Below are 24,833 nucleotides of genomic sequence, written 5' to 3'. Positions count from 1 at the left end.
ATTAACTACTGAGGGGTAAGTAACGAGGTGGCCAATTTTTGCTGATGGTACTAAATTGTTCAGGGTTATTAAGAACGAGAAGATTGTGAAGAGCTCCGAAAGGGCTTCTCCAAAAGGAGTGAATGGCAAATGCAATTCAACGTAAAGAAGTGTACAGTAATGGAGCAAAAATAATAATAATCATAATTTCAGAAATATATGCTCTGAGCTGGTGGTGACTCACCAGGCACGAGACTTTGGGGTCATAGTAGTTGGTAGCTCAATGAAGGTGTTGACCCTGTGCACTGTTGTGGAAAAAAGCTAATTTCATGCTAGTGGTAATTAGGAAAAGAATTGAAAATAAAACTGCGAACATCATACCATTGCATAAATCTATGCTGCAAACCCATTTGGAATACTGCACGGTTCTGGTCATCTTACCTCAAAAAGGGTATTGAACAAGTTGGAAAAGGTTCAGAAAAGGGATACCAAAAAGATCAAGGGGGTGGAGCCACTGCCATATGAGGAAAGCTTGCGGCATTTGGCCCTAGAGCTCTCTCCCCCCCCCCCCCGCTGCCATGGCTTCTAGCAATTGGTATTCAGAAGCATTAATGCCTCTGCCCATGGCTAGTAACCACTGATAGCTTTCTCCTTCGTGAATTTGCCTAGTGTTCTTTTTAAAGGCATCCGAGCTGGTGGTCATAATCACTCCCTCTTGTGGGAGTGAGTTCCATAGTCTAACTGTGCACCAGTACTTCCTTGCCTCCCTAACTACTCTAACAATACAGCCTTTGTGGCTTTAACACCAAGCTGCTTCCCGCCACCCTTTGCTTAATACCCTCCCTGATGAAGAGTTCTGGAGACCTCAAAAGCTTGCTCACTATTTCGTGACGTTTGGGTGGCTTCATGAAAGCATTGCTCTGTGTGGATTTTGAATGGCTAGCTGGGGCGAGGGCGGGGAGAGAGAAGTGCATCTAACGTGCCCTAAATGTATCTCAAACGCAGCATTTTGGTGTGATCGAGAGTACATCCTTTTGGCTAAATGGCATCCCCGCGCGCCCTTCTCCGTGGTGAGCCAAAAGTACGGTTTAAGCGATAGCAATGGCACTGCTGAAGGTTGCAGCTGCCTGGAGCCTCTCCCGGACTTGGGAGAGGTGACATTTCTGGCTCGCAGCAGGTCTCTCCTTTTTTTTGCGCTGGATGGAAGTGTCAGCGTCGAGGGCGTGGCTTGGCGAGGGCGCGCCCCTCTTCCTTGGCTCCTGCTCGGAGAGCCAGCTCCGTTGAGAAAGACACTTTCCTCTCTTCTGCTACCCGGCTTCTATCTGACTCCTCCCTCCTGCAGCTCTGAATAGTGCAGAGCGAGCCAACGAGCTTCTCCTTTTCTCCCCCCGCTGCTATAGTTCCTTCTCAGCCGGCAGCGTGAGACCGAGATTTTCCTTTCTTTCCACTACGGCACGTTTTCTGGTACCTGCTGGACGCGTCTGACTTGCAGAGCTAAACTTGATCGAGAGGATCCGGGACCCATTCAAAAACAGAGAAATCACGTTGCCTTATTTTCTTGCATCTTTTCCTCCCTGGCACTTAATGCTCCTTTTTCAAACCATGTGCTCTTTTTCTCTCTCTCTCTCAAGTGACAGCTTGGCTGGGCTTGCTTGACTGCATCCTAAGCAGGTCTCCAGGAAAAAGGGTGCTGGACAAGGGATCTATCTATGCAGTCCAACAAACTTGGCGGAGAAGATCAGAAATTCACAGTGAAGCCAACAGTTTTTGTGTCCTCAGATGACAACTCCCAGAATTGGTGGGAAGGCAAAATAACACCCCACCCATCCCAAGAACCATGTCGGTCACTCTGAGCAATGTCTCATCAAACGGGACGAGCCACCACGGGATTATGGATATACCCAAAGGGCAGAAGCCTTTGAATCTCTTCCTTTTCTCCTTGACTTTTATCATCACGTTCACCGCCCTCTTGGGCAGCATCTATTCGCTGGTGTCTCTGCTGAGGATGCAGAGCAAAAGTACTGTATCCATGCTGGTGACTTCTTTGACAGTGGACGATCTGATCAGTGTGGTGCCAGCAACCATCTTCATGCTCAAGCATTGGTCAGATGAGATGCTCCCCCAGACCTTGTGCACGGCTTCGGCGTTGCTGTACTTATTCCAGGGCTTTTCCAGCAATCTGATGGGGTCGCTCATAGTTTCTTATAACTTCTACAGCTTAAGCAAGATGGGAACCGGCCAAGGGGCCACCAAGAGGCCGGTCAGCATGGTCTGGGCCGTTCTCACTATCTGGATGGTCAGCCTACTAATCTGTATTTTGCCTCTTTGCGGCTGGGGTAGCTATGCCTCCACCCCTTGGGGGTGCCTGACAGACTGCACAAGCTCTTACATTTTATTTCTCTTTATCGTCTACTCGCTGTGCTTCTGCCTCCTCCTCGTGCTCTCCATCCCTTTAATTTATCAGCTGCTGTGTTCAGATGAGCAGCAGCATCTGTACGACGATTATCACCAAATTGCCAGAGGCTATTTCTCCCCTGGGTCGCCTCCGACTGGCAGCCGTCACACCCCTTCCCTCTCTCCGGAAGACACTGTGAGCAAAACCTTGAAGCATTTCCAAGGCGCTTCTCCAAATGCTGACCTCAAAGTTAGGCAAAGCCCAGTGGACCATTATGGACTGGATCGCTACGGCATGCAAGAGGGGCCCTACAACAGCCGAACCCTCACTGTGGAATTTGCTCAGAAGCGCTTTTCCCTGATTCTGGCGCTGACCAAAGTCACACTTTGGCTCCCAATGATGGTAAAATCAAACCAAGTTTCTTTCTCTATTTGTAATGTTCTGGGGGCTGGGGGGGGGGAGTTTTGGATGAAATTTAAAACATGCCATTGAACACAGAGCAAATGAGGCAACTTTCCCATGTAACTTGCACTGGACATCTTCAACACCAGATAGTCCAGTTAAAAGTTACTGGCTTGTTTGCTTTTTAATCATTTTATCCTGTAAGACCATCAAATCAGCTACTAAGAGTTAAACGGATCGCCCACCAGAGATTCATTGCATATATTATTGTCATTTCAATCAAACCCTGTGCTGTTAGTATGCTGGCAAATCCTGTATCAGCAACATTTGAGTTCGCTGAGTGTGCAAGAGCCCCCTCCATGCATATCAGTGTCTTCTTATGGAAAGGGCTGGGCTTTTAATTACACGTTCTGATTATCTAGATTTGGGTGAATAGATTTGTATTGAACATATGTTTTCATGGGCATCGACAAAGGATCATGCCAAACCAAGGCTCCAGCTAATTACTTAATTGACTCTAGTTTTATGCTAGGGTAAGCATTCTACGAATAAGCATTGCAGAGTGAGTCAAACAAGAAAACTACTTGGAAGGGCAGGCCAAGGGCTACTTTTTCAAGCAACTGGACAGGCCGCGGGTTGACTGCATGAAATTAATCGGAGCATCTGCAGAATCCTCCTTTCCTGGCTCCGAGGCACACCCTTTGGTGGTGGGTTGCCAGAGGCTGTAAAATGGAAATGTGTCTCAGAAGCAAAGGTTTGTGTGTTTGCTTATGGTTTTGTAAATAATGAGAGCTGCTGAAAACTGCTTTGCTTCAGGGTGCAGATAAGTGCTGTGTGACACCTGTGAAACTCACTCAGGGCCACACAAAGCACATGCGAATGCCTTGGACTAAGAATCCTCTGCTTTAAGTTTTCTCTTCTTCTCCAGTTCCTTTCCCCAAATTCACCTTGACCCTGAAGCCTTTGAGTTGACCTTCAAATCAACTGTGATTATGGTTGAATTTCTAAGCATACTTTCCTGGGAGTCAGCACCATTGAATGTGGTTCCCCCCTCCCTCTGTGGCCTCCTCACCAGTGAGATTTAGACTGTAAGGTTTGTGGCAGTAGGTACCTTCTCTTTTCCTTGCGAAACGACACTCATTGATGGTACTGTATAAGTCATCTATCATCATTATCAGTGCCATCATCTGAGAGGTGTGTTTCTGTCTCCCAGCATTACCTCAAGTGGACTTTTATTAATAGCCTCAGGGTCAAAGCTACTTCTCTGCCAGAGCAAAGGCATCAATATTTATTGTTTCACTTGAAGCAACTGACACAGATGGGAGTTGCACTGGAACATTTGCTTCTCAGCATCTGTCAGGATTCAAAGTCACAGAGCTCGCCTTCGACAGATTCCAGAGGAACAGGAATGCTGGTTTCAAGCTGCACCAACACTTTAGAGACCAGCAGTGCAAGAGACCAGAAGCAAGCCCTGATGGGTTCCGTGGGGCATACGCCCAGGTAAGCCTAACTGGCTTACAACCATGTATCTTTTTGTAGATGGCAACCTCATTGTGTATCTGGGCTTCAGAGCCAATGCCTATTGAGACCTGCATTCTTTTAAAATAGGGTTAACCACTATGGTGCCCTATAGATGTAGCTGGTCTACTGGCAATGTTGGCCTGGGCTGATGGGAGTTGGGAATCCAAATTATTTGGAGGGCACTGTGGTGTCCATCCCTGTTTTAAAATGCCACAAATATTACACTGTTACATATTTAGAGTGTACCGGGAGTTATTGAAATTAAAGGTTAAGGTTATGCACAGGCTTTCAAGAAACAGTGGGCTATCAAAAACTGTACTACAGCAGGTGCATTCCTAAGAACCAAGGTTTTAACAACAACAAAAAAAGATAATGAGCATACAGAAGTCATGGGATTCTAGAGCATGAATACAATGCAGTGAGAAATTAGAGATTGTAAATATACATAATGGAACAGCCCACATAATCCTCAATTCAAACCCCAAAAGACACAAGCAAATATGTGGATAAATTCTGTTCTGAATTCAATTATTCCTCGTGGATTCTTTAAAATAAAAGGCGACTTCACACATTACCTTTGGTGTACACATGTATGATTCAAGGTGGTTTAAGTGTGCCTATGGCAAATGGGTGTGTACCAGGAGCAGGGGAGAGATGAGAGGAAATAATACTCATGACACAGAACCATGGGAGAAGATCAGCCACACACTGTATCTAGTACAGCTTGACTGAGGAAAGGCATGGGATTCTGGCGATCTTGTTCCAGATGCAAAATGCTGCCCGAAAGCCTTGACCACACCAAACTAATACATCATGATGGGAGATGGGCAGGAAGCCAACTCTACCAACCACCAATGCTATTCCTGTGACTGTAGCTCTTCCCAACGGGTGCAGTAATGGTGATATTCAGAAACAAAGATGGGCTGCTCTATGCCCCATAGCCCCTTAAGATGTGGGTTTCCCAGTGTGAGAGATCATGGAGCCCTCCTCAAGTTCCTCTGGACCAAAATTCCTGCCTAACGCATTTGCATCTGTATGGTAAAATCACAGCTGTGACAAATAGTGCCACAGGGATGGTAGAGTTAAATGTAGGTTCATCAAACAAACTAGCTGCCAAGACAAGCCAGTTATGAACAGGAGAACATAAGAAGAGCCTGATGAAACAGGCCAGTGACCCATCTAGTCCAGCATCCTAGTCCAACTGGATGCCTATAGGAAATCCAGAAACAGAGCCCAAGGACAAGAACACTATCCCCTCCTGTGGTTTCCAGAAACTGATATGGATAAGCATTGCTACTTCCAACTAGGGAGGCAGGGGATAGCCATCATGGCTTGTAGCTATCAATAGCCCTCTCCTTCATGAATCCACCTAATCTTCTTTCAAAGCCATCTAGGTTGGTGGCCATCATTGCCTCCCAAGGGAGCGAGTTCTATAGTTTAACTATGCACTGCTGCTGCATAATGCAGTACTTTTTTTAACCTGTCCTGAGTCTTCAGAGACATGAACCCTGAAGAATCATGGTTCTCTATACACATACGGTATATCCACACACACATGCATAGAGCCATTTACAAACTGATGTTGATTGCATGTTGGCTGGGGAACGTGTCCAACGGGCTTGCTATCGTCTCATTCATGAGAGCCTCTCCATTTTAAACACTTCTTGTTCTTGTGGAGAAGTTGGTAAAATGTAGGCTGGATGTGGTTACTGTTAAGTAGATTTGTAGCTGGTGGAGTAACCGAAACCAAAGAGTGTTCACCAATGGTTCCTCATCATCCAGGGAAAAAAGTGGGGTGCCCCACTGCCACAGTGTTCTGTCCTTGTCCCATTGTTGTTCAACATCTTTATAAATGACATGGATGAAGAAATTGAGGGGATGCCCATCAAATTTGTAGCTGACACCAAGCTGGGATGGGTAGCTAATGTTGCAGAAGGCAGAATTGGGATTCAGGATGACATTAACACATTGGACAAGTGGGCCAAATCTAAGAAAATGAATTTCAATAGGAGAAATGTAAAGTTCTGCACTTAGGCAGGAACCACCAGCTACACAAATGTAAGAGGGTGGGGGACACCTGGCTTACTAGTAAAGTTAAAGGGACCCCTGACCATTAGGTCCAGTCGTGGCCGACTCTGGGGTTGCGGTGCTCATCTTGCTTTATTGGCCGAGGGAGCCGGCATACAGCTTCTGGGTCATGTGGCCAGCATGACTAAGCCACTGCTGGCGAACCAGAGCAGCGCACGGAAACGCCGTTTTCCTTCCCGCCGGAGCAGTACCTATTTATCTACTTGCACTTTGATGTGCTTTCGAATTGCTAGGTTGGCAGGAGCAGGGACCGAGCAACGGGAGCTCACCCCGACGCGGGGATTCAAACCGCGGACCTTCTGATCGGCAAGTCCTAGACTGTGTAGCTTAACCCACAGCGCCACCCGTGTCGGCTTACTAGTAGAACGTGTAAAATGGATCTAGGGGTCTTGGTAGACCAGAAGCTTAACATGAGTCAACAGGGTGATGCAAAAGCAAAATAAGCTAATGCTATTCTAGGTTGTATCAACAGAAGTATAGTGTCCCGATAAAGGGAAGTCATAATACCACTCCATTCTGCCTTGGTCAGACAACACCTGGAATACTGTGTCCAGTTCTGGGCACCACAATTTAAGAATATTGGACCTAAGCATAGGCTATATTGCAGAGGTGAAGAACCTCCATCCCAGGGGCCTAATTAGAGCCACCAAGAGTCAGCTGCTTGTAACATCTGTATTCCACATTCCACTGGTATGATACTTTCAGGCAAGACTTATTCTATTCCTCCAAGGAACCAGACTTACCAAATTTCAAAGACACAAAGAAAAGGCTCCTCATTTTATTCTATTTCTTATTTCTCTTCCCTCCTTCCTGTAACCTGTGCAGAAAGTTGGTTATTTCTCTATGTCAATAAAAACAAATATGAAAATGAACAAAACAAATGAGAAATGAATACGCTGTGCACTCAGAATTCATTTGTTTGACTCTCTATGTGAATAAAACAAATTGAGCTCATTTTTAATTTGTTTATTTTAATGAATTCACACACTCATGCATCACCTGAATAGGGCTAGAGTCTCACATTAAAGCAGCTGCTCCCTCCTCACAAAACTCACCCCGCAACAGGTTGGACACAATCCAGCAAAAACATTTAAATGCCTGGTTGATTTCAGTAGGAGTGTTAAGCCCATGCTTAAATGAACATGATTTATAAAAGCTTAATATACTGCAATCATATGTATTTTGTAAGTTCTATTAGGTTCAATAGGACTTTTTTTTGCAGATGATGGGTCATATCCAGCCCTGCAGCTCTTCTGTGCATGCAATGGAGCTTTATCTCTCTTGCCAGTCTCTTCCAGTCTCCTGTGCACCTCCAAAATCAGCTCCAGAGTGTTGGGGGACTGTTGGGAGCAGATTTGTGTGTATATAAGAGATGAGACGGAAGTCCCATTGCAACAGTGGAACTTTGCTGGAGCAGCACTATCTACAACCCTCTGTGAGCAACTGAGAGATGGCGCGCACAGTTTTCCATTTACCCTTGTATGGTTTGTTTTTATTCCTTTTACTCATAGTAACAGACAACTAGAGTTTTTCTAATTTCTTTGAAATGCCTCTCTCTTTCAGATTCAAATGGTTGTTCAACACACTGTTGGGTTTCAAAGCCTTTCCTTTGAGATATTCAGCTTTCTGCTAACGCTGCTAGCCGTTACTGTCACCCCAGTATTTGTCTTGTCAGAACACTGGAGTCACCTGCCTTGCGGCTGCATCATCAACTGCAGAAGGAATGTCTACACTGTATCCTCAGAGGAAGGCAAAAGTAAGTACAGAAGGATGATGGGAAGGGACTGGAGGCTAAGCTTCTGATTCTGCCTGGCCCTGAACAACTTCCCCTTCCCAGGGAAAACTGCGCAGTTACAGCTTGTTTCATCAAAATCTGGTCCACATGGTGCTTTCATGTCCCTTTCTTATATTATGTGAATTGCTGTTCAACATGAACACCACCAAGCTAGGAATATGTGGTTTTCACCCATGGTAACTTCCTTGATCCCTCTGGATCTGTGGTAGAGCATTTGTTTTGCATGCAGCAGATCTCAAGTTCAATCTCCAACGAAGGCTAAGAATGCCCAGTCTCTGAAGCCCTGGAAAGCTGCCTCCAGATAGTGCAAAGAATACGTTAGATAGACCCAGTGGTCTGACTTAGCACAAGATGCTTTCCTGTGCTGCTTCGTTTGAAATCCCTGAGCTGTCCAGTTCTGAACAACTTGTAACCAACCAAGTCAAGCACAGCCCATCAACAATATTGGATAATGCCTCCTCACTGATAAACCTGGTTTTTAACAGCATATGGCTACAAGGGGGAGAGGTCGTCAAGTATTTTGGACCTTCAGCCCCAGTGTGTGGCTGGTGGAAGGGCAAGGCTGGTGAGGATGTGATGAAGGGGCAGGGCTAGCAAGCATGACCCCACTCTCCCCTGCATGCAATGGTTAAGCACATGAGGAAATCGACAAGATAGAGCTATAGTGAAGGTCACCCAGTGAACTTAATGACTGTGCTGGGATTTAAACATTGGTCTCACTGATCCGAGTAACACTATCTACACTGGCTTTTTTTTTAAGGTGTAGATGAGAGAGCAGCAGTTTGTTTACTTTATTAAATTTATATCCCTCCCAAAGTCCAGTGTGTGATCTTTCTTCCTCCAAAAGAGAGCCTCTCTTCTGGACAAGGTGACTAGATTGATGCTTCAGTGTCCCAGCTCCATGTGCCTTGATTCTATGTATGTAACCTCAGAATCATGGCTATCTACATTTAAGGAGGATATCTGATATCTAAATGTGCACAGTGCAGAGCTCTGCTGGATGAAACCGAAGACCTATCTAATCCAGCATTCCCACAGGGGACAAGAAGATGCTTTGGAGAAGCCCACAGGGACTCTCCTGTTGTTGTTCTCCAGCAACTGGTCTTCAGAGGCATGGTGCTTCAATAGCCATTGATAACCTTATCCTCCACAAATTCCTCTAATTCCCCTCTGAAGCTATCCAAACTGATGGCCATCACTCCCATCTTTCGGGTGCAGATTCTATAGTCTAGATATGTTCTGTGTGAAGAATTACCTCCTCTTGTTGGTCCTGAATCTCTCAACATGAACTCCCACCTGCAGTCTTTATAGACAGCGCAGAACAGAACATTTTTCAGTAGTTTGACCAGGGTTGTTACAAAAATCTTCTTGAAAATGGATCTATGCTTATGACGGAGATGACTTTTGCTCTAAATTGATTCTTTCTCTGGATCTTTCAGAACCTGTTTCCCCAACTACAGTGTTTGCTGTGTGTCAAGAAGCAATTTGTTCCTGATAGTGCTTTGTAACAAACTGGCTCTGGCTCCGATACAATATTTACAAAGTGAAATATGTGACAGATGGCAAAGCAATGATTACCTAATTGTTTCGAAACTGAATTTTCCTTTTGTTTTATTTTTTGCCAAGAGCTATTCTATCTCTCCAGGACCCCATGCAAAATATTTACCATGCAGAATTAAGCAACTTAAAATATAGCTCATGTGCCCAGTGCCAGAATGACCTTAATATATTTATTTAGAATAATTATAAACCAGCCCCACCACCGCCCCAACATAACCAAACTCTGAGCATGGTACATGCAGTACAATTAAAACTCATCCAGACTGAACAAGAACAATAAGAAAACAATTTAATAACTAAAGCAGATAAAAGAAATAGATTAAAATCCTCAAGGTGCAGATTCTTAACAACACAAGTGAGTTGTAAGAACTAAACAGCTAATGTTCTCCAAATGTTTGGGCAAAGCAAATAGGTTTTCTGCTTGATACTTGGTAAAGATGCCATGCATACTGCTAAGGCAGGGGTAGCCCAAGCGCCAAACCCTTGTCCAATTCCCAGGGGGATCACATGCCAGGAGTGGGTGTGGCAAAAGCTGGGTGTGACATTGCATGCATGCAGACACAGAAACACACATACACACCACTTATTGGCTGATCCATGCAGATCTGTGGGCAGGGGCCAGGTATCAGTCCCTCTCTGTTCATAAAAATGACTGATCTGCTGTATCAGATTTGTATCCTCACAAGTGCACTAATCTCTCTGCATTCCAGTGATGTGCCTGCTCAGTTTCTTGTTCTTTCTGCTGCTGCAGCAGCTACCCAATATGTAGTTTCTTGGGTGAGCAAAATAATTGCAAGGGAGCCCAGATCGGGTCAGTGATCTGGGGGTTAAAGGTAAAGGGTAAAGGGACCCCTGACCATTAGGTCCAGTCGTGACCGACTCTGGGGTTGCGGCGCTCATCTCGCTTTATTGGCCAAGGGAGCCGGCGTACAGCTTCTGGGTCATGTGGCCAGCATGACTAAGCCGCTTCTGGCGAACCAGAGCAGCACACGGAAACACCGTTTACCTTCCCGCCGGAGTGGTACCTATTTATCTACTTGCATTTGAGGTGCTTTCGAACTGTTAGGTTGGCAGGAGCAGGGACCAAGTAACAGAAGGTCACCCCATCGCGGGGATTCGAACCGCCGACCCTCTGATCGGCAAGTCCTAGGCTCTGTGGTTTAACCCACAGCACCACCCGTGTCCTTGATCTGGGGGTTAGCCCCCATCTAACTAGCCACTAGCAGTAAGAAGGACCTTATAAAAGCAAAAAGCCCACACTATATTTCTTTAAGTGGACTCTTTGGAAAATCCCCTTTTAGCTTGCTTCTATTTCTATCCCATCTGTTCCAAAGACTGGGAATGATAAACAATGGGGATGGGGAACCTGCGGTTCTCTAGATGTTGCTGAACTACAACTTACACCATCCCTGAACAATGGTCACGCTGGCTGTGACTGGTGGAAGCTGTAGTCCAATAACAGCTGGCGAGCCACAGGGTTCCCATCCCTGGTTTAAAGCTTTGATCCAGAGATTTTCTGCATGCAGCATAGGGCTATCCATATAATCCCTTGCACATCTAGCCTCCAAACAGGTAGATGGTGCTGTTGACTTTGAGAACAGCACTCACTTGCTTGGATATGTGGAGGTCTGGGGTTCATTCCTTCCACTTCTCTTTTCCTTTGAGGACAAATGGGGTGGGGAGATGATGCCTCTGACTAGCAATATCATAAGCAACTTCCACAGTTCCCAACCCTACATCAGAAACAGTGTTGGATCCAGCCTGCGAAATGACTGTGAATGCAACTCCAATTTTCTGCATGCTTTTCTTAATTCTGAAGAGATGCTTCCATGTGCCTGTTGCCCTTTCTGAATCAATGCCACAAAGCAGATGTAAAGGATCCGATTAAAATTAGATTAAAGCCGTTCAGATGCAACAGATGCTAAATGTGAAACCATCTGCTGACTTAAGCCACACACACCTCCAAAAAACCAGGCAAGATAAGATTGAAATGGCAAACAATGGATGGGATCCAGAGTAAGTTAGCTGCAGTGTTCCCACTGAAATCAGTGGGTTTTAAGTCATGCCTGTCTAGTTCCAACCTAATGTGTATAATTTTACCTGTTTTCACAGTTCATTCTGTTAAGTAGCATGCTACACTAGCCCTTGATCCAAGGTGTTAGATCCACATAACTGAATTTAGTTCCCACTGAAATCAACAGGACATGTGACTTGCCTTTTAGTAGTCTTATGCCTACCAACTCCACGCCAACCAGTTCAAACTACACTCTGCTGACTATCCTATCATGATGAGCCAGAAAGTTTGTTTTCTGTTTTGCATGTTATCAGCTTTCACATGCTGGGTCCTCCAGAAAACAGAGATCAAAACTACTTCTAATATCTGGGAAATCACTCTGTTCTCTTCCTGAGAAAATGAGTCAGCTAATATTGGGTAATGTCAGATATAAGTTCCAGGTGTGGTGGAAGTAGCTGGAAGACACATTAAATCCATTCCAAGGTATATGTATTCAGGGCAAATAATGTCTTCACCCTTAGAGCATATGTCTGTCTTCATTTAGCATTGGTGTTTAAGCACTTGGAACATTGGTTGGTTTTTAAAAATATTGTGTTAAAGTGTGCAATGCAATCCAAATTTATCCCATTTTATGGTTGTTGTTTTTAATGCCAGTATCTGCCATTTGCACTTCCTACCAGCTATTTTTAATGCAAACACTTCTTTCCTTTCTTTAGCCAAAAGAAGAGGCTTTGAATTCAATCTGTCATTCCAACAAGGTTATGGAATCTATAAGATATCTCATGACAACTATCACAGCGACGATGGCAACTCTATATCATACCACAGCTTGCTCAACTATGACTGCGAGAATATAAGAGAGACTCAAAAGGACTGCAACAAAATTGAGTTCAGCACCATCTCCCTGGAGGACAGCTCCCTGCTTAAAGAGAGCACCAAGTGCAAAAAAACTGTTGGTACAGACACCAAACAAGACCTTAACAAAGATAAGTTTATGGATTGTCTGCTTTCTGACAAAACGGGAACGTATAAAAAAGAAGAGGTGAGGAATATTGAGAAGTGTGCTTTCTTTGAAGAGAAGGAAAGAAGGCTTTCTCATGAGGAGTGCCGAAAACCAGAACTCTCTGACTGGGAGTGGTGCAGAAGTAAGTCGGAAAGGACCCCACGGCAGGTAGAGTCTTTCCTTGTTTGAAATCTTCTAAAAGTGTCTTCTTATATGTGCAGTATGTGATGAATAACTTGCAGGCTTGGTGGTCTGTGCTTTACTTCTATGTTTTGAAACTTGAGCATCTATATGACTCAGATTTATGTGAAAAAGAGCCACAGTTGAGCCAGTGTACATCAGCTTCATGGAATGTATTCCTATTTATTTCACTGGCAATAAATAAAGCCCAAAGACTTTGGTTTACCAGCATTGCAGGTGGGGTAGAGCTATGACTTTCTTCCATGCTGTTTTTTTTTTCCATTTGTTTGTTTGTTTGATCATATGATCAAAAGCAAGGGATTTTGCTGGTACCAAATCTGGTTCCTTGACAGGTGGAGTGGATAAATGCTTAGAAGATAGCAAGGAGTTCTGCTTCCTTCTTTGCAACGCATCACCATCACCTTAAGATGTGCCCACTGTGCTTTTAGGCCATGCAGTCCTTGAGCGTACACAAGTCCTGCCAGAGTCTCCTTACTTCCATTTACTGTGGGGTTGCCATATCTCGTAGAGCAAAAAAGAGGACAGCTCGAGCTGGGAAAAGAAGCATGTGGGCATGGGCACACGGGGTCACTACAGCGCTCCTCTTTCCCTGGCTCAGACTGGCAGTGGCCATGGCGTGGAAAGCAGCCCACGTCCAAACTGCCCAAGCCTAATCCGCCAGGCTCAAGCTGCTGCCAGCCCGAGCCGAGGCAGGACCCCAGCTCCTACCTTATCACGCCACCACAGTGCTTCTGCTTCCAGGGCACAGTGTTCTCCTGAGCATGCACATGCCCGCTCCCCCCCCCAAAAAAAACCCTAAAATTAAAAAGCCCAGAAAACCCGGACATTTCCTTTAAAATGTTGAAAAACAAAACAAAACCCAGATGGGCATGTTGGCCTCCAAAAAGAGGACATGTCCAGGTTTTCCTGGACGTATGGCAACCCTTATTTACTGTTCACCAATTGCTACAAACCACCATCTTCTAATTGAAATAATCATATTTCCTCGTGATCAGGGTGTAGTGGTAAGTGCAGGAGCTCATCATTACAGTCCCCATAGCAGTCATCTGGGTTCCTCCACTATTAGACACACCCAATTTATTAGAAACTGCATTGCACTCAGTGGGGCTTTGTTCTGAGTGCATTGGTTCAACTTATAAACCACATGGAGCTGCAACACAACTTGTAGCTTGCAATTAGAAATGCAGACAATTTCGCAAAGAAGTGTGGATCCATGAGCTACGATGAATTAGGAACTCCATCAAAGGGAAGGAATATCCAGACTCTGCTTGATTCTTTTCCTCATCGACTGACTTCTGATATGCTAACCTGTCACAAACAAACTTGAAAGTCTCATCATTTGCCCTGACACTCTGGTGGATGATGTCATCCTTCCTGCTGTGAAAAAAAGCCTTCGGGTTGCACTCCCTGCTCATTCACCACCCCACCCCACACCACCCTCTCTCTGGATCACATCACAGAAAAGTAGCTTCTATGCAGTTTTTTTAAAGTTTTTTTTATTCAAAATTAAAACAAAACATATTTAGAAACATATCATCCTTATTTCCCCCTCATTTTCCCTCCCTCCCCCCACCCCCAGCTTCCCTCAGTTCCAGTCTTTGATTTCTCTAAGAATGCTGTTTTCTGCATGTTACACAGTTGTATAGATCCTCAAACTATTTAGCTGATTTTTCTTGCCATGATTCTTTAGTTGGGGTTTCTTCAGTCTTGCATCCTTGTGCTATTAGAACTCTCGTGGCTGTTGTTGCATACATGAAGATCTTTTTCAGCTTCTTTGGCAGATCTTTCCCTACAATCCCTAACAAAAATGCTTCAGGTTTTTTAACAAATGTTAAATGGAACATTTTCTTCAATTCATTGTATATCATTTCCCAATTTTTTAAAATTACATTACAATCCCACCACATATGATAAAATGTCCCTTCCTTTTCCTTACACTTCCAACATATATTTGAACTAGTTTTTTACCTTTTCCCTAACTGCACTGGTGTAGTGTACCATCTGTACATCATCTTCATGTAATTCTCCTTCAATAGGGAACAATCTGTAAATTTTAAATCAGTTTTCCGTAATTTTTCCCAATCTTCCATCATAATGTTTTGACCTACATCTTGTGCCCATTTAATCACAACTGATTTTACCTCTTCATCTTCCATCTCCCATTCTAATAGTATGCTGTATGCGGCCTTCAGTAATTTCCCTTTCCCTTTGATCACTTCCGTTTGAAACCTATGCAGCTTCTATGCAGTTTTAAGAGGAAGTGGGAAAGGTGCCTCTGTCTGTGAAGAACCCATTCAGCTTTCATTTATTTGGATTTGGATTTTGGAATTGATATCCTGCTTTATCACTACCCTAAGGAGTCTCAAAGTGGCTAACATTCTCCTTTCCCTTCTTCCCCCACAACAAACACTCTGTGAGGTGAGTGGGGCTGAGAGACTTCAAAGAAGTGTGACTAGCCCAAGGTCACCCAGCAGCTGCAGGTGGAGGAGCAGGGAATCGAACCTGGTTCACCAGATTACGAGTCTACCACTCTAACCACTACACCACATTTGTTCCCTATTTGAAGCAGGCATGGAAGCAAGGAAGGACATTCATGTACCAACCAGATTATGCAAGATCGTTGCTATTTAAGGGGGTTAAATATTCAAAGAAGTAGTGTAAGTTTTTAAAAATGGTTTTCACCATTGCTTTTTTTCCTAGAAGAATAGGTGCTGGTACTCACCATGAAGTTGTTACAGTAAGTGCCACACTTTTTAACAACCAAAAAACGACTTGTGTACTCTTGCGTACCTCCTGAAAAGAAAGCACTGGTTTTCACCCAGAGTTCAGCACCCTGGACAGAAATATTCTCTGCAATGCACTCCTATTCACGGATACTCTGGTAACTAAAAATTAATGATTTAGACCTAAAGACTAAAGCACTTTCTGAGAATACATATTGGACCCAAGAACCATCTTTGCAAAGAAAGCCCAATACTTGCTGTTCTTGCTGCCCCTGCACATCTATCCTCAGAAATGGTGTTTGCATTCCTCAAGCTGTGAAAGGGCAAGCCAGGGCAGATATTCAAAGTGAGGGCTTCATCTCATGTCTATTCATCTTAGCTTTTTATGAACCTCTCCATATGTATTCTCATGAATTCCTGGTACTGAGAAATTGAGCCAGACTCACCTCACCCCACCACAATTACCTTCAGGTCAATTTGTTTTTTTGTTTTTTTGTTTGTTTATAAAAATATTTGTATACTACTATATCATAAAAAAATGTCAAGGTGATTTACAGAAATACGTGCGTGGAATTAAAACACACAAGCCTTTAAAATCAAAGACCATCAACTAACCATGATGGGGGAAATGTTCTCTTTAATTGCCTGAATAAGCCTGGCAGTGTATAATTTTTTCAGCAGGCATTTAAAGGTTGAAACAAAAGGTACCTTCTGAATCTCTGGGCTGGGCTGATGACCTTAAAGGCTTGGTTTTTTCTTGTTGTCAGGTGAGCCTCATCAACTCAGGGGACAAAGAACGATGCTCCTGCAGATCACCTCAGTGATTAAACTGGGATGTAAAGGTTTCAGCAATTCTTAATGTACCTTGGACCCCCATTCCCCTCACATTTCATCTAGAAAATTGAGATCAAAACTACTTATTTGAGGGGAATGGCGCCTCCTGTGACTCTCAGCACCCTTAGGGAACTACAGCTCCCAGAATTCTTTGGGGGAAGCCCTGACTGCTTAAAGTGGCACCATAGTGCTTTAAATGTATGGGGTGAATATGGCCTATGACAGCTTCATATGAATAAATGACTGGGACGCATCAGTGGGAAGATTGTTGATGTTCTTGGGTTATACTTGTACATCTTGTTGGCCATTGTGAGAAAAGGCTGCTGGATGAGCTGTGCCTTTGGCCTGCTCTCTTAGGTCTTTATGCCCAATGTGTGATGTCAAAACTAGAAGGCAGGTTGTGGTGTTTGGGGTTTAATACCCCTGTGTGACTATATCAATAGGAGTCACCAGATGTTTTGCAACAACAAGCCTTTTAACTTGAGATCTTTCCCAGTCTGCAGCTGTATTAGAATAGTTTCAATCATGTGTTTATTGTTTCATTGGGAAGAAGGGAGGGATATAAATTAGCAGCAGCAAGAATGCCCAACGGCCTCGGCCCAGTGTACCTAAAGGTGCGCCTCCACCCCCATCGTTCAGCTTGGACACTGAGGTCCAGTGCGGAGGGCCTTCGGGCAGTTCCCTCACTGTGCGAAGTGAGATTACAGGGAACCAGACAGAGGGCCTTCTCGGTAGTGGCGCCCACCCTGTGGAACACCCTCCCATCAAATATGAAGGAAATAAGCAACTATCTGATTTTTAGAAGGCATCTGAAGGCAACCCTGTTTAGGGAAGTTTTTAATGTTTGATGTTCTATCATGTTTTTAATATTCTGTTGGGAACCACCCAGATGGCAGGGTATGAATAAATTATTGTTGTTGTTGTTGTTGTTGTTGTTGTTGTTGTTGTTGTTGTTGTTAACCTTAGCTCCTTGGCTTCTACAACCAGTTGGTGCCAAGATAGGTCTGAGAGCACATGTAGTGGTTAGGATGTTGGACTAGGACCTGAGAGCCCAGGGCTCAAATCCCCACTTGACCATGGAGCTCACTGGGTGACCTTTGGGCCACTTACTGCCTCTCAGCCTAACCTACCTCACAGGGTCATTGTGGGGATTAAATGAGGGGAAGGACCATGCATGCCACACCTTGAGCTTCTTGTAAGAAAAGATGGTATATAAATGCAATAAACAACAACACAAACTGGTGTGTGTGGCTAGCCTCTTCTGCCCTAGAAGTGAGGGTTATCCTTTCCTAGACAAAGTTTTTTTTCTGCCTGCTTACCAGCCTTCCCTATTCCCCTGGCATGAACACTTGACATTTTCCAAACTGTCGCCCAGAGCCCTGTTGTCATGCCCTCATGCTCAGCAAGTTCTAAAGTTCAGGGCTTCTATCCACAAGGTCCATTTGCTTCCTGCATCCAGTAGTAGCTGCCAGACTGCCTGCCACAAGTATGACATTTGATCTTTTGAACAAACTGGGGAGATGGGGGGAGGGTGGGAATCTTGCAAGTGCCAAAAGCAGAACTGACTGCTGTACCCTAGGGCTATGGCAAGACGGATGAACCAAGTATTTCAGTATTATTAATCACTGTTTTATTACTGCAGTAAATTCCCAAGAATATGATGTTTCCCTTACTGCCAATTCCTAAGAGCTTTCTGTTTCCAACTTTTGAGCAAACGCTTGTTAGTGATATGGAGCGAAGCGAGAGACTTGTTCTTCAGTGACATGCACAAAAGCTGCTCTGCTTCTAAATGCTAGAGTCAAAAGTGCATTGATAGCACATATTAGGGGCGGTTTTAAATAGTTATTTTCAATGCAGCACAGAAATTAAGAATGCCCTGCTGTGTCCAAAGGAGGGTTCCTTTTCCAGTCTGCATGTGAAAGAGAGCCTTGGACTGATTTCATAATAACACTTGGCTAAGCCTTCAAATACCACATGACTTGGTATTGTTGTTATCCTTACAACGAGCCTATAAGGTAGGTCAGTATTTATATCTCCATAAGTAAGACTTGCAGCAAAAGGTTGCACTATAGCCTCACTTGGTAACAGGACTGTTCAAGCCAGCCAGATTTATAAATTGTTATGGGATCAATAGTCCAAATAGCTCTCCCTATTCCAGCATCCCCTCCCACATTTTTTTTAACCCACACTTTCCAGCAGTTGGCATTCAGAAGTATATTGCCTTCAACCACTATGTTGCACTAGCTTTCTTTATGCAATGAATTGGTTTTGACACTGTTCTGATAAGTATCTCCTTATAATGTTGGCTCAGCTTTTTTTTTTACAACGCAGATATGAAATGATGACAAATGAAAATGTCAGTTTTGAGTTCTAGAGTGTATCATGGGGCCCCTGGGGCTCTCCAAATTGGGATACGATGCTTGGGGGCAATTTTGTCAGCTATCCAGGCCACATCTGCATTCCTCAAATCAAACAGGGCTTCAGCAGGAGCACCAGTCATATGAGTGATAAAATCTTCTTCTAAAATCCATCAGCATTCGTAGGAGGCTGGGGGGGGCAGTCCATTTTAATAGGAGGCCTTGCAAAGGGAAAAGGCTAGTGTAAGTCTCAATCTCAACAGCACTCTAAACACGACAAGAGAATACTTGTAACATATTCTGCCTTCAGATCACCTTCTTCCTGCCTAGGAGAGAAACCCAAATCCAGTGTGTGTTGTTGGGACAGCCTTGTTGTGACAGCCCCATGTTTGTCAGGACAGTCACGAAGTCCTGAGCTGCCCCAGATTCTCAGCATAGATATCCCAGAGAATTAGCATCCTGGGCGGTCCTCAAAACCAACTCTCGTGCCAACTCTTTGTCAGCTCAAGTAGAGGAACTGCTGGACAGTGGATCTTCTCCACCAGCAGAATTCCAAATCTGTCCCTACACACACTATACAAACACTCCACATTTCTACTCACTCAGACAGGTGGTCTGTAGAGAGTACAGCAAACTCCATTCATAGCCAGTGAGCCTACTCTGGTTCTGATCTGAGTACTCAAGTGGGTACAGCTAGGAGAGAGTATTTCTATCCAGGTCTCAAACATACATGGCAAGTCAACTTCCTCATCCATTATCAAATTGTAGATGAGGAAGATCTTATTGCAAACTGATCTGGTGTTTAAAAGCAGCACTAGCAGATCCAGTGGCTAGTGGGTGGGGGAGATCAGTATAGCCACCTTTCCCCTTACTTGGCTAAGGTTACCAGACGTCCCCGTTTCCCGGGGACAGTCCCCAGATTTACAAATCAGTCCCCATACAAAATCCATTGAAGTTGAAAAGTGTCCCCGGATTCGTTGAAAAAAAATCTGGTAACCTTATACTTGGCATGCTTCCCAAATGCCATATCCTCCCCCCCCTCGCCCATGACACCTTGATTGCCCCTACCCATCCTTCTCTGTTCTCCACAGCTAAGCTAATAACACCTTTCCCATGCACAAATCAAGGATAGGGGCGCAGTTTCAAAATGCTCGAACCTGATCATTTTACTGGAAACAGACAACAGAAACAGCCACAGACTCACAAATAGCCTAAATCCTCCCTATGCATGGAAATAGTAACTGAACCTTGCCATACACAAACACAAATTCTTTTTTTTTAATGGTTTCCCCATCAATGTTGCTGTTGTCAGGGTACTTCTACCTGTGTTGGCCCAGCGGCTATCTCTGTTCCCTCTACCTAGAAAGAGAGTTCTGACCGGCCAGATGTCGATTAAGAGTGAAGGCTGTGTTTTCATGCCAGCCACCTGTTTTGTGGCTCTCCCACCTGCTGACTGTGCAGTGTTGATGGTGGGCATTCTTAGATAACTCCAGCACTATGGGTTGTTCTTCTTTGGTGATCACTTGTAGACGAGTAAGATTGTCTTCCATAAACACGGTTTTAACAGTGGGTCCAGAAGGGACTGCGGAGCCCAATTTGGATGCACACGTCCTTCCACAGTGGGGACATACTGTAGGTTTCTGGGTGGGAGTTGATCATGGTGAGGGTTTGCCAAATGTGCCTTCCTCTTAGCACGTTTCTCCCTTTCATCCTGAGTTCAAGCGTCTTCAAAGCCCATAACACCTTTGTTCTTGAATTGTAGCACTCGCAGGCCAGTGTTTCCCAGTTGTCGGTGTTTATACTACATTTTTTTAGATTTGCCTTGAGAAAGACTTTAAAGCTCTTTTGTTGACCACTGGCATGATGCTTTCCATTTTCAAGTTTGGAATAAAGTGGTTGCTTTGGAAGACAATAATCAGGCAGCCTGTGCTGGTCCAGGGGGGAGGTTACCGTGGGGCGAGGTCCAGGACCTGAGTTGAGGGTCGGCAGACAGTCCTCCTCGGGCGAAGCGGGGTCCATAGCGAGCAGCCGAGCAAGGACAGGAACTCTGGGGGAACAGGACTGGATGCTGGCCAAAACAGCTCTTCAACGACATTGCTCCTGCAACCTGGGACCGGGCTGACTGGCCTTTATCTTCTCTGAGGCCAGGGGCTGTCCCGGCCCCCAGGAGACCCGCCTCTCCTGGCCTTAAGGCGAGCACTCCTCCTGGGAGAAACCAGTTCCCTTCGCCTCTCTGCCCTGAGCCTCTGCAGTTCAGGAGAGGCTGAAGGGTTACTGGACCCAGGGGGAGACTCACCTGTAGGCACTGAGTCCTCAACCACCTCCGGATCCAGAGTGGATTCACCTGGTGCCTGCTCCTGAGGATCTGGCACAGGTGCAGGTGCTTCAGAATCAAGGCCCTGCCCCAGTTCAGCTGGCCCTGGAGGCGGGGACTCCTGTGCAGGCTGGGATTCCTCCGGTTCAGCCTCTGAATCAGATTCCCAGGCCATCACACAGCCAAACAACATGACCAGTCCAATGAAGTTGATGTTGAAGAATCATTGCTTTGACAATGGTGATGGTGGGCACTCTTAGATAACTCCAGCACTATGGGTTTTAGCCAGTGCTAGTTTTACTCAGAGCAGACTCACTGGAATGAATGGACCTAAGTTAGCTGTGGCCATTATTTCCAATGGGTCTGTGCTGGCACTGGAATTGGAGGCAACCCTATGGTTCTCTTTTAACGCTCACAGTCCAGCAAGAGTAATGTGTCCACCCCCTACAAGGCAAGGAAGTACATACACAAAAGTATTTGAGGCACATACTTATCCTGATTCTCTGGAGCAGATTTTGGAAGAATGTGAGTGCTGCCTCATATCTCCAGGGGTCTACACTTTGCAACCTTTCCTAGTGCCCACACTTCAGTCAAAGCCCAGGAGAAGCTGTCACGAGGCAATTCCTCCCATAGGACTTTTTTTCAGTCAGGAAGCGTTACTGCAGAGCACTAGAGAAATGTTTAATGAAAAGAAACACACTTTCCCTCTCACGACCTTGCCATGATAAGGCAAGTTCAAAACCCTGCTCCCCCAGAAATTCTAAAGTTCCCTGCAGATGAAAAATAGAATCCTCAATTCTCAGAGGAAGCAAACTTTCAAGAAACTGGAGGAGAGATTTCAGCACAACTCCGGTTGTCACACATGAATAAAAGAGCAAAAAACATGCTCATGGTTTAATAATTTTCATCTCTACTTGCATTGTAACTAGTTTGTTATTAAAATGGCTCAGCACAATCCTATATATCTCTACTCAGAAGTAAGCTCCACTAACATCTGTGGGACTTACTTATAGGTAAATGCATATACGTTTGCAGCTTCACAGTCCTATCACATTGTACTCACAGTTTAATCTGTAAGGAAAAGCAAACAAAGCGTGTTTCAGATCATTTCTGAATGTAATTTATCTGTTGGTTTTAGAGGGCTTAATCCACCCCCCCCATAAATATTTATTGCTTGTAACCACAGGCCATTGCAAATTATAGAACTTAATAACCTGCCATTTCTATCCCAATGGGATCCCGAGAAAACCAAGCACAGATGATTAAAAATGTCTTGTTAAACATATAAATCAATAAGTTTTCATGGAAAAACTCAAACGATAAGTAGCATTACAACACAAAAGCATGTTTTTAAAAACTGTGCAGCTGCCCATCTGGGAGACAAGATGGATCATTGTGGGACCTCGTAGGACACTGGGGTGGGGCAGCCTTCCAGAACAACTAGATATGCTTAAATGTAGAACATTCCTCCCAGGCCATTCTGGTGAAGTGCTCCAGAATATCAACAATGCTGACAGAATGTAAAGCTGCTGAGAGGTCCAGTAGAATCACTAGTGTCAGGGTTCTAATTTCAGACACGTTACTGTATAGACTGATAGTTCACATACATTCCGGAATAGGAAAGGCCTTATCCATAAGGGAGATTCTCTAAACACCAGGAAGAACTTTCTGACAGTGGAACAGACTCCCATGAGAGGTGGTGGACTCTCCTTCCTTTGATGTTTCTAAGCAGAGGTTGGGTGGCAATCAGTCATATATGATCTAGTTGCGATTCCTCAGGGGTCCCTTCCAACTATACAGTTCTATGATTCTATAGATACTGAGCTAGATGGACCATTAGTCTTTTTCAATAGAAGGTGGCTTCCTTTGCCCTTAAGATAATTTCTTAATTATCTTCTAACATTTGGATGAATATTGTCTATACATGTGATGTGCATGCTGTGAAGCTAGGCTGTCCGGTTATTCTAATCTCTAGACTAGCCTGGAGAGTAAAGAAGACTCCAAGAAATAAGAAGTTACTTAGTTGTTTCTGAGCAAGAGCACTGGATCTTTGCAAACCCCCTCAACAAGCACACATCTTGTATCTTGCTTCCTTGTAGTCTTTTGCTCTGATCAACAGCAGCACCCAAACAATAGAACTGCTATGCGATATCTGTGCCAAATGGTGTCTGTGCCAAGTGGGTTACTGAAATGAAAATCTTTTTAATAAACAGCATCATGGGCATGTTACGTGAACTGCCCACACTGCAGCAACAAAACTACAGACTTGGAATTCCTTTTCACTCCAGGATGTCCTCTTACAATGACATAGAGCTATCCGGTGTTGAATCCTAGAAAATTAATGAGACCTCCCGTCTCAGCTTTCAAAGCCTTAATGACTTCACAGTGAGAATCAGTGATTAGTTCCACTTCTGCAAAACACACAGAGACAGACACTTATTGGAATGCAAAAGAAAACAGAGAGCAAGCCTTGAGGGGGGTGTATCACTGCAGGCACATGTAAATCACTGAACTGATTTTTCTGAAATGAAAATCCAGACATCTGAGCGAGGTGAAAAGGGAGAGAGAATCTTCTCCAGGCTGCAAATGCAGCTCGTGGTGGGGAGACGAAGAGCTTTTGCAAGGTGAAGATACAAGCCTATATGAAGGAACCATTGTTTGAAATGAGTTTGTTGATTCCTTATCTGCTGCAAGCACTCTGGTCTTCTAACACAGAGGGGCAAGGAGATCGGGGGACCTGGTGCAGTTCTTAAAAGATTCCCGCCTTCTTCCACCAAAAAGGAACTCATGAAATTAGGTAGCACAAAAAAAGTATTGTGGTATCCTAATGACTAACACATGTATAATGGCATAAACTTTTGTGGAGTACAAAAAAGAGATCCCTGACAGAGTGCACATGATTCCAAAAAGTTCTGTCACACAGGCACTGACTATAGCAGTTTAGCTTCAGCAATGGCATTGCACCGGAAGCCGTTGGACCATTCTCAAGCTGCACTCAAAACATGAATATAGCCTCATTTATCCAAAGTGTCCTCAAGGGGCTGTGTGAGATTTTTAGCTATATCCATTGTTGAGTGAGGCAGTCATCTGGAAACAGAAAGCACCTATCCAATTGTTCCCAATATTCACAGGATGTTTATGACAGGAGTGTCTCCAAGGAGTCAAAGGCTGGCCCCCGTGGGTTTAGCTGTTTTCATATCAAGGCTGTTTGTGGCTACTGAAATGGATTTGTTTGGGGAGTCAGATCAACACCATGGGAAAGAATGTACAGGATGATGCAGGAATTGAAGGCAGGTGAAGCCAGGCAGCCTGAGGCGACTGTCTCAGGCAGTGAGATCCCACTGGGATCTAGAGGCAGCATGTAACTAACTAAGAGAGATGAGTGACATTAGACCTCTAAGGCTGATCAATCGATTGTGGTATCTGGCCTTGAAGGACCATGGCTCTAATCTTGCTTAGGCCCTTTGTGTGATCAAAGTTACACAAGAACATACCTTAAATAGTTGTAGCAGAGGCAAAGAACCTTTTTCAGGCTGAGTGCCACATTACACCAGTAGAAAGTTGTTTGGGGGTCACAGTACTGTAATGAGCACCAGTGACAAACTGACACACAAACACACACACACACACATACACACACACACAAA

At 44.5% G+C, this 24,833-nt stretch overlaps 1 protein-coding gene across 1 annotated transcript in view; it reads left to right on the top strand.

Moving 5' to 3' along the window:
* Positions 1-1,032: 1,032 nt before the first annotated feature.
* The window catches only part of GPR149 (G protein-coupled receptor 149), a 35,272-nt gene continuing 11,471 nt past the window's right edge, over positions 1,033-24,833 (top strand). Inside the window, exons 1-3 of the mRNA XM_083739464.1 lie at positions 1,033-2,776; positions 7,949-8,141; positions 12,471-12,925. Of these exons, the coding sequence (XP_083595590.1) occupies positions 1,817-2,776; positions 7,949-8,141; positions 12,471-12,925 (1,608 nt within the window). The 5' untranslated portion in view covers positions 1,033-1,816. The remainder of the gene's footprint in view (positions 2,777-7,948; positions 8,142-12,470; positions 12,926-24,833) is intronic.

Source organism: Podarcis gaigeae (genome assembly GCF_964106915.1).
Source record: "Podarcis gaigeae genome assembly, chromosome: 5".
Taxonomy (NCBI): domain Eukaryota; kingdom Metazoa; phylum Chordata; class Lepidosauria; order Squamata; family Lacertidae; genus Podarcis; species Podarcis gaigeae.
The sequence above is the reverse complement of the archived record's forward strand: the minus strand, read 5'-3'. Positions and strand labels throughout refer to the sequence as shown.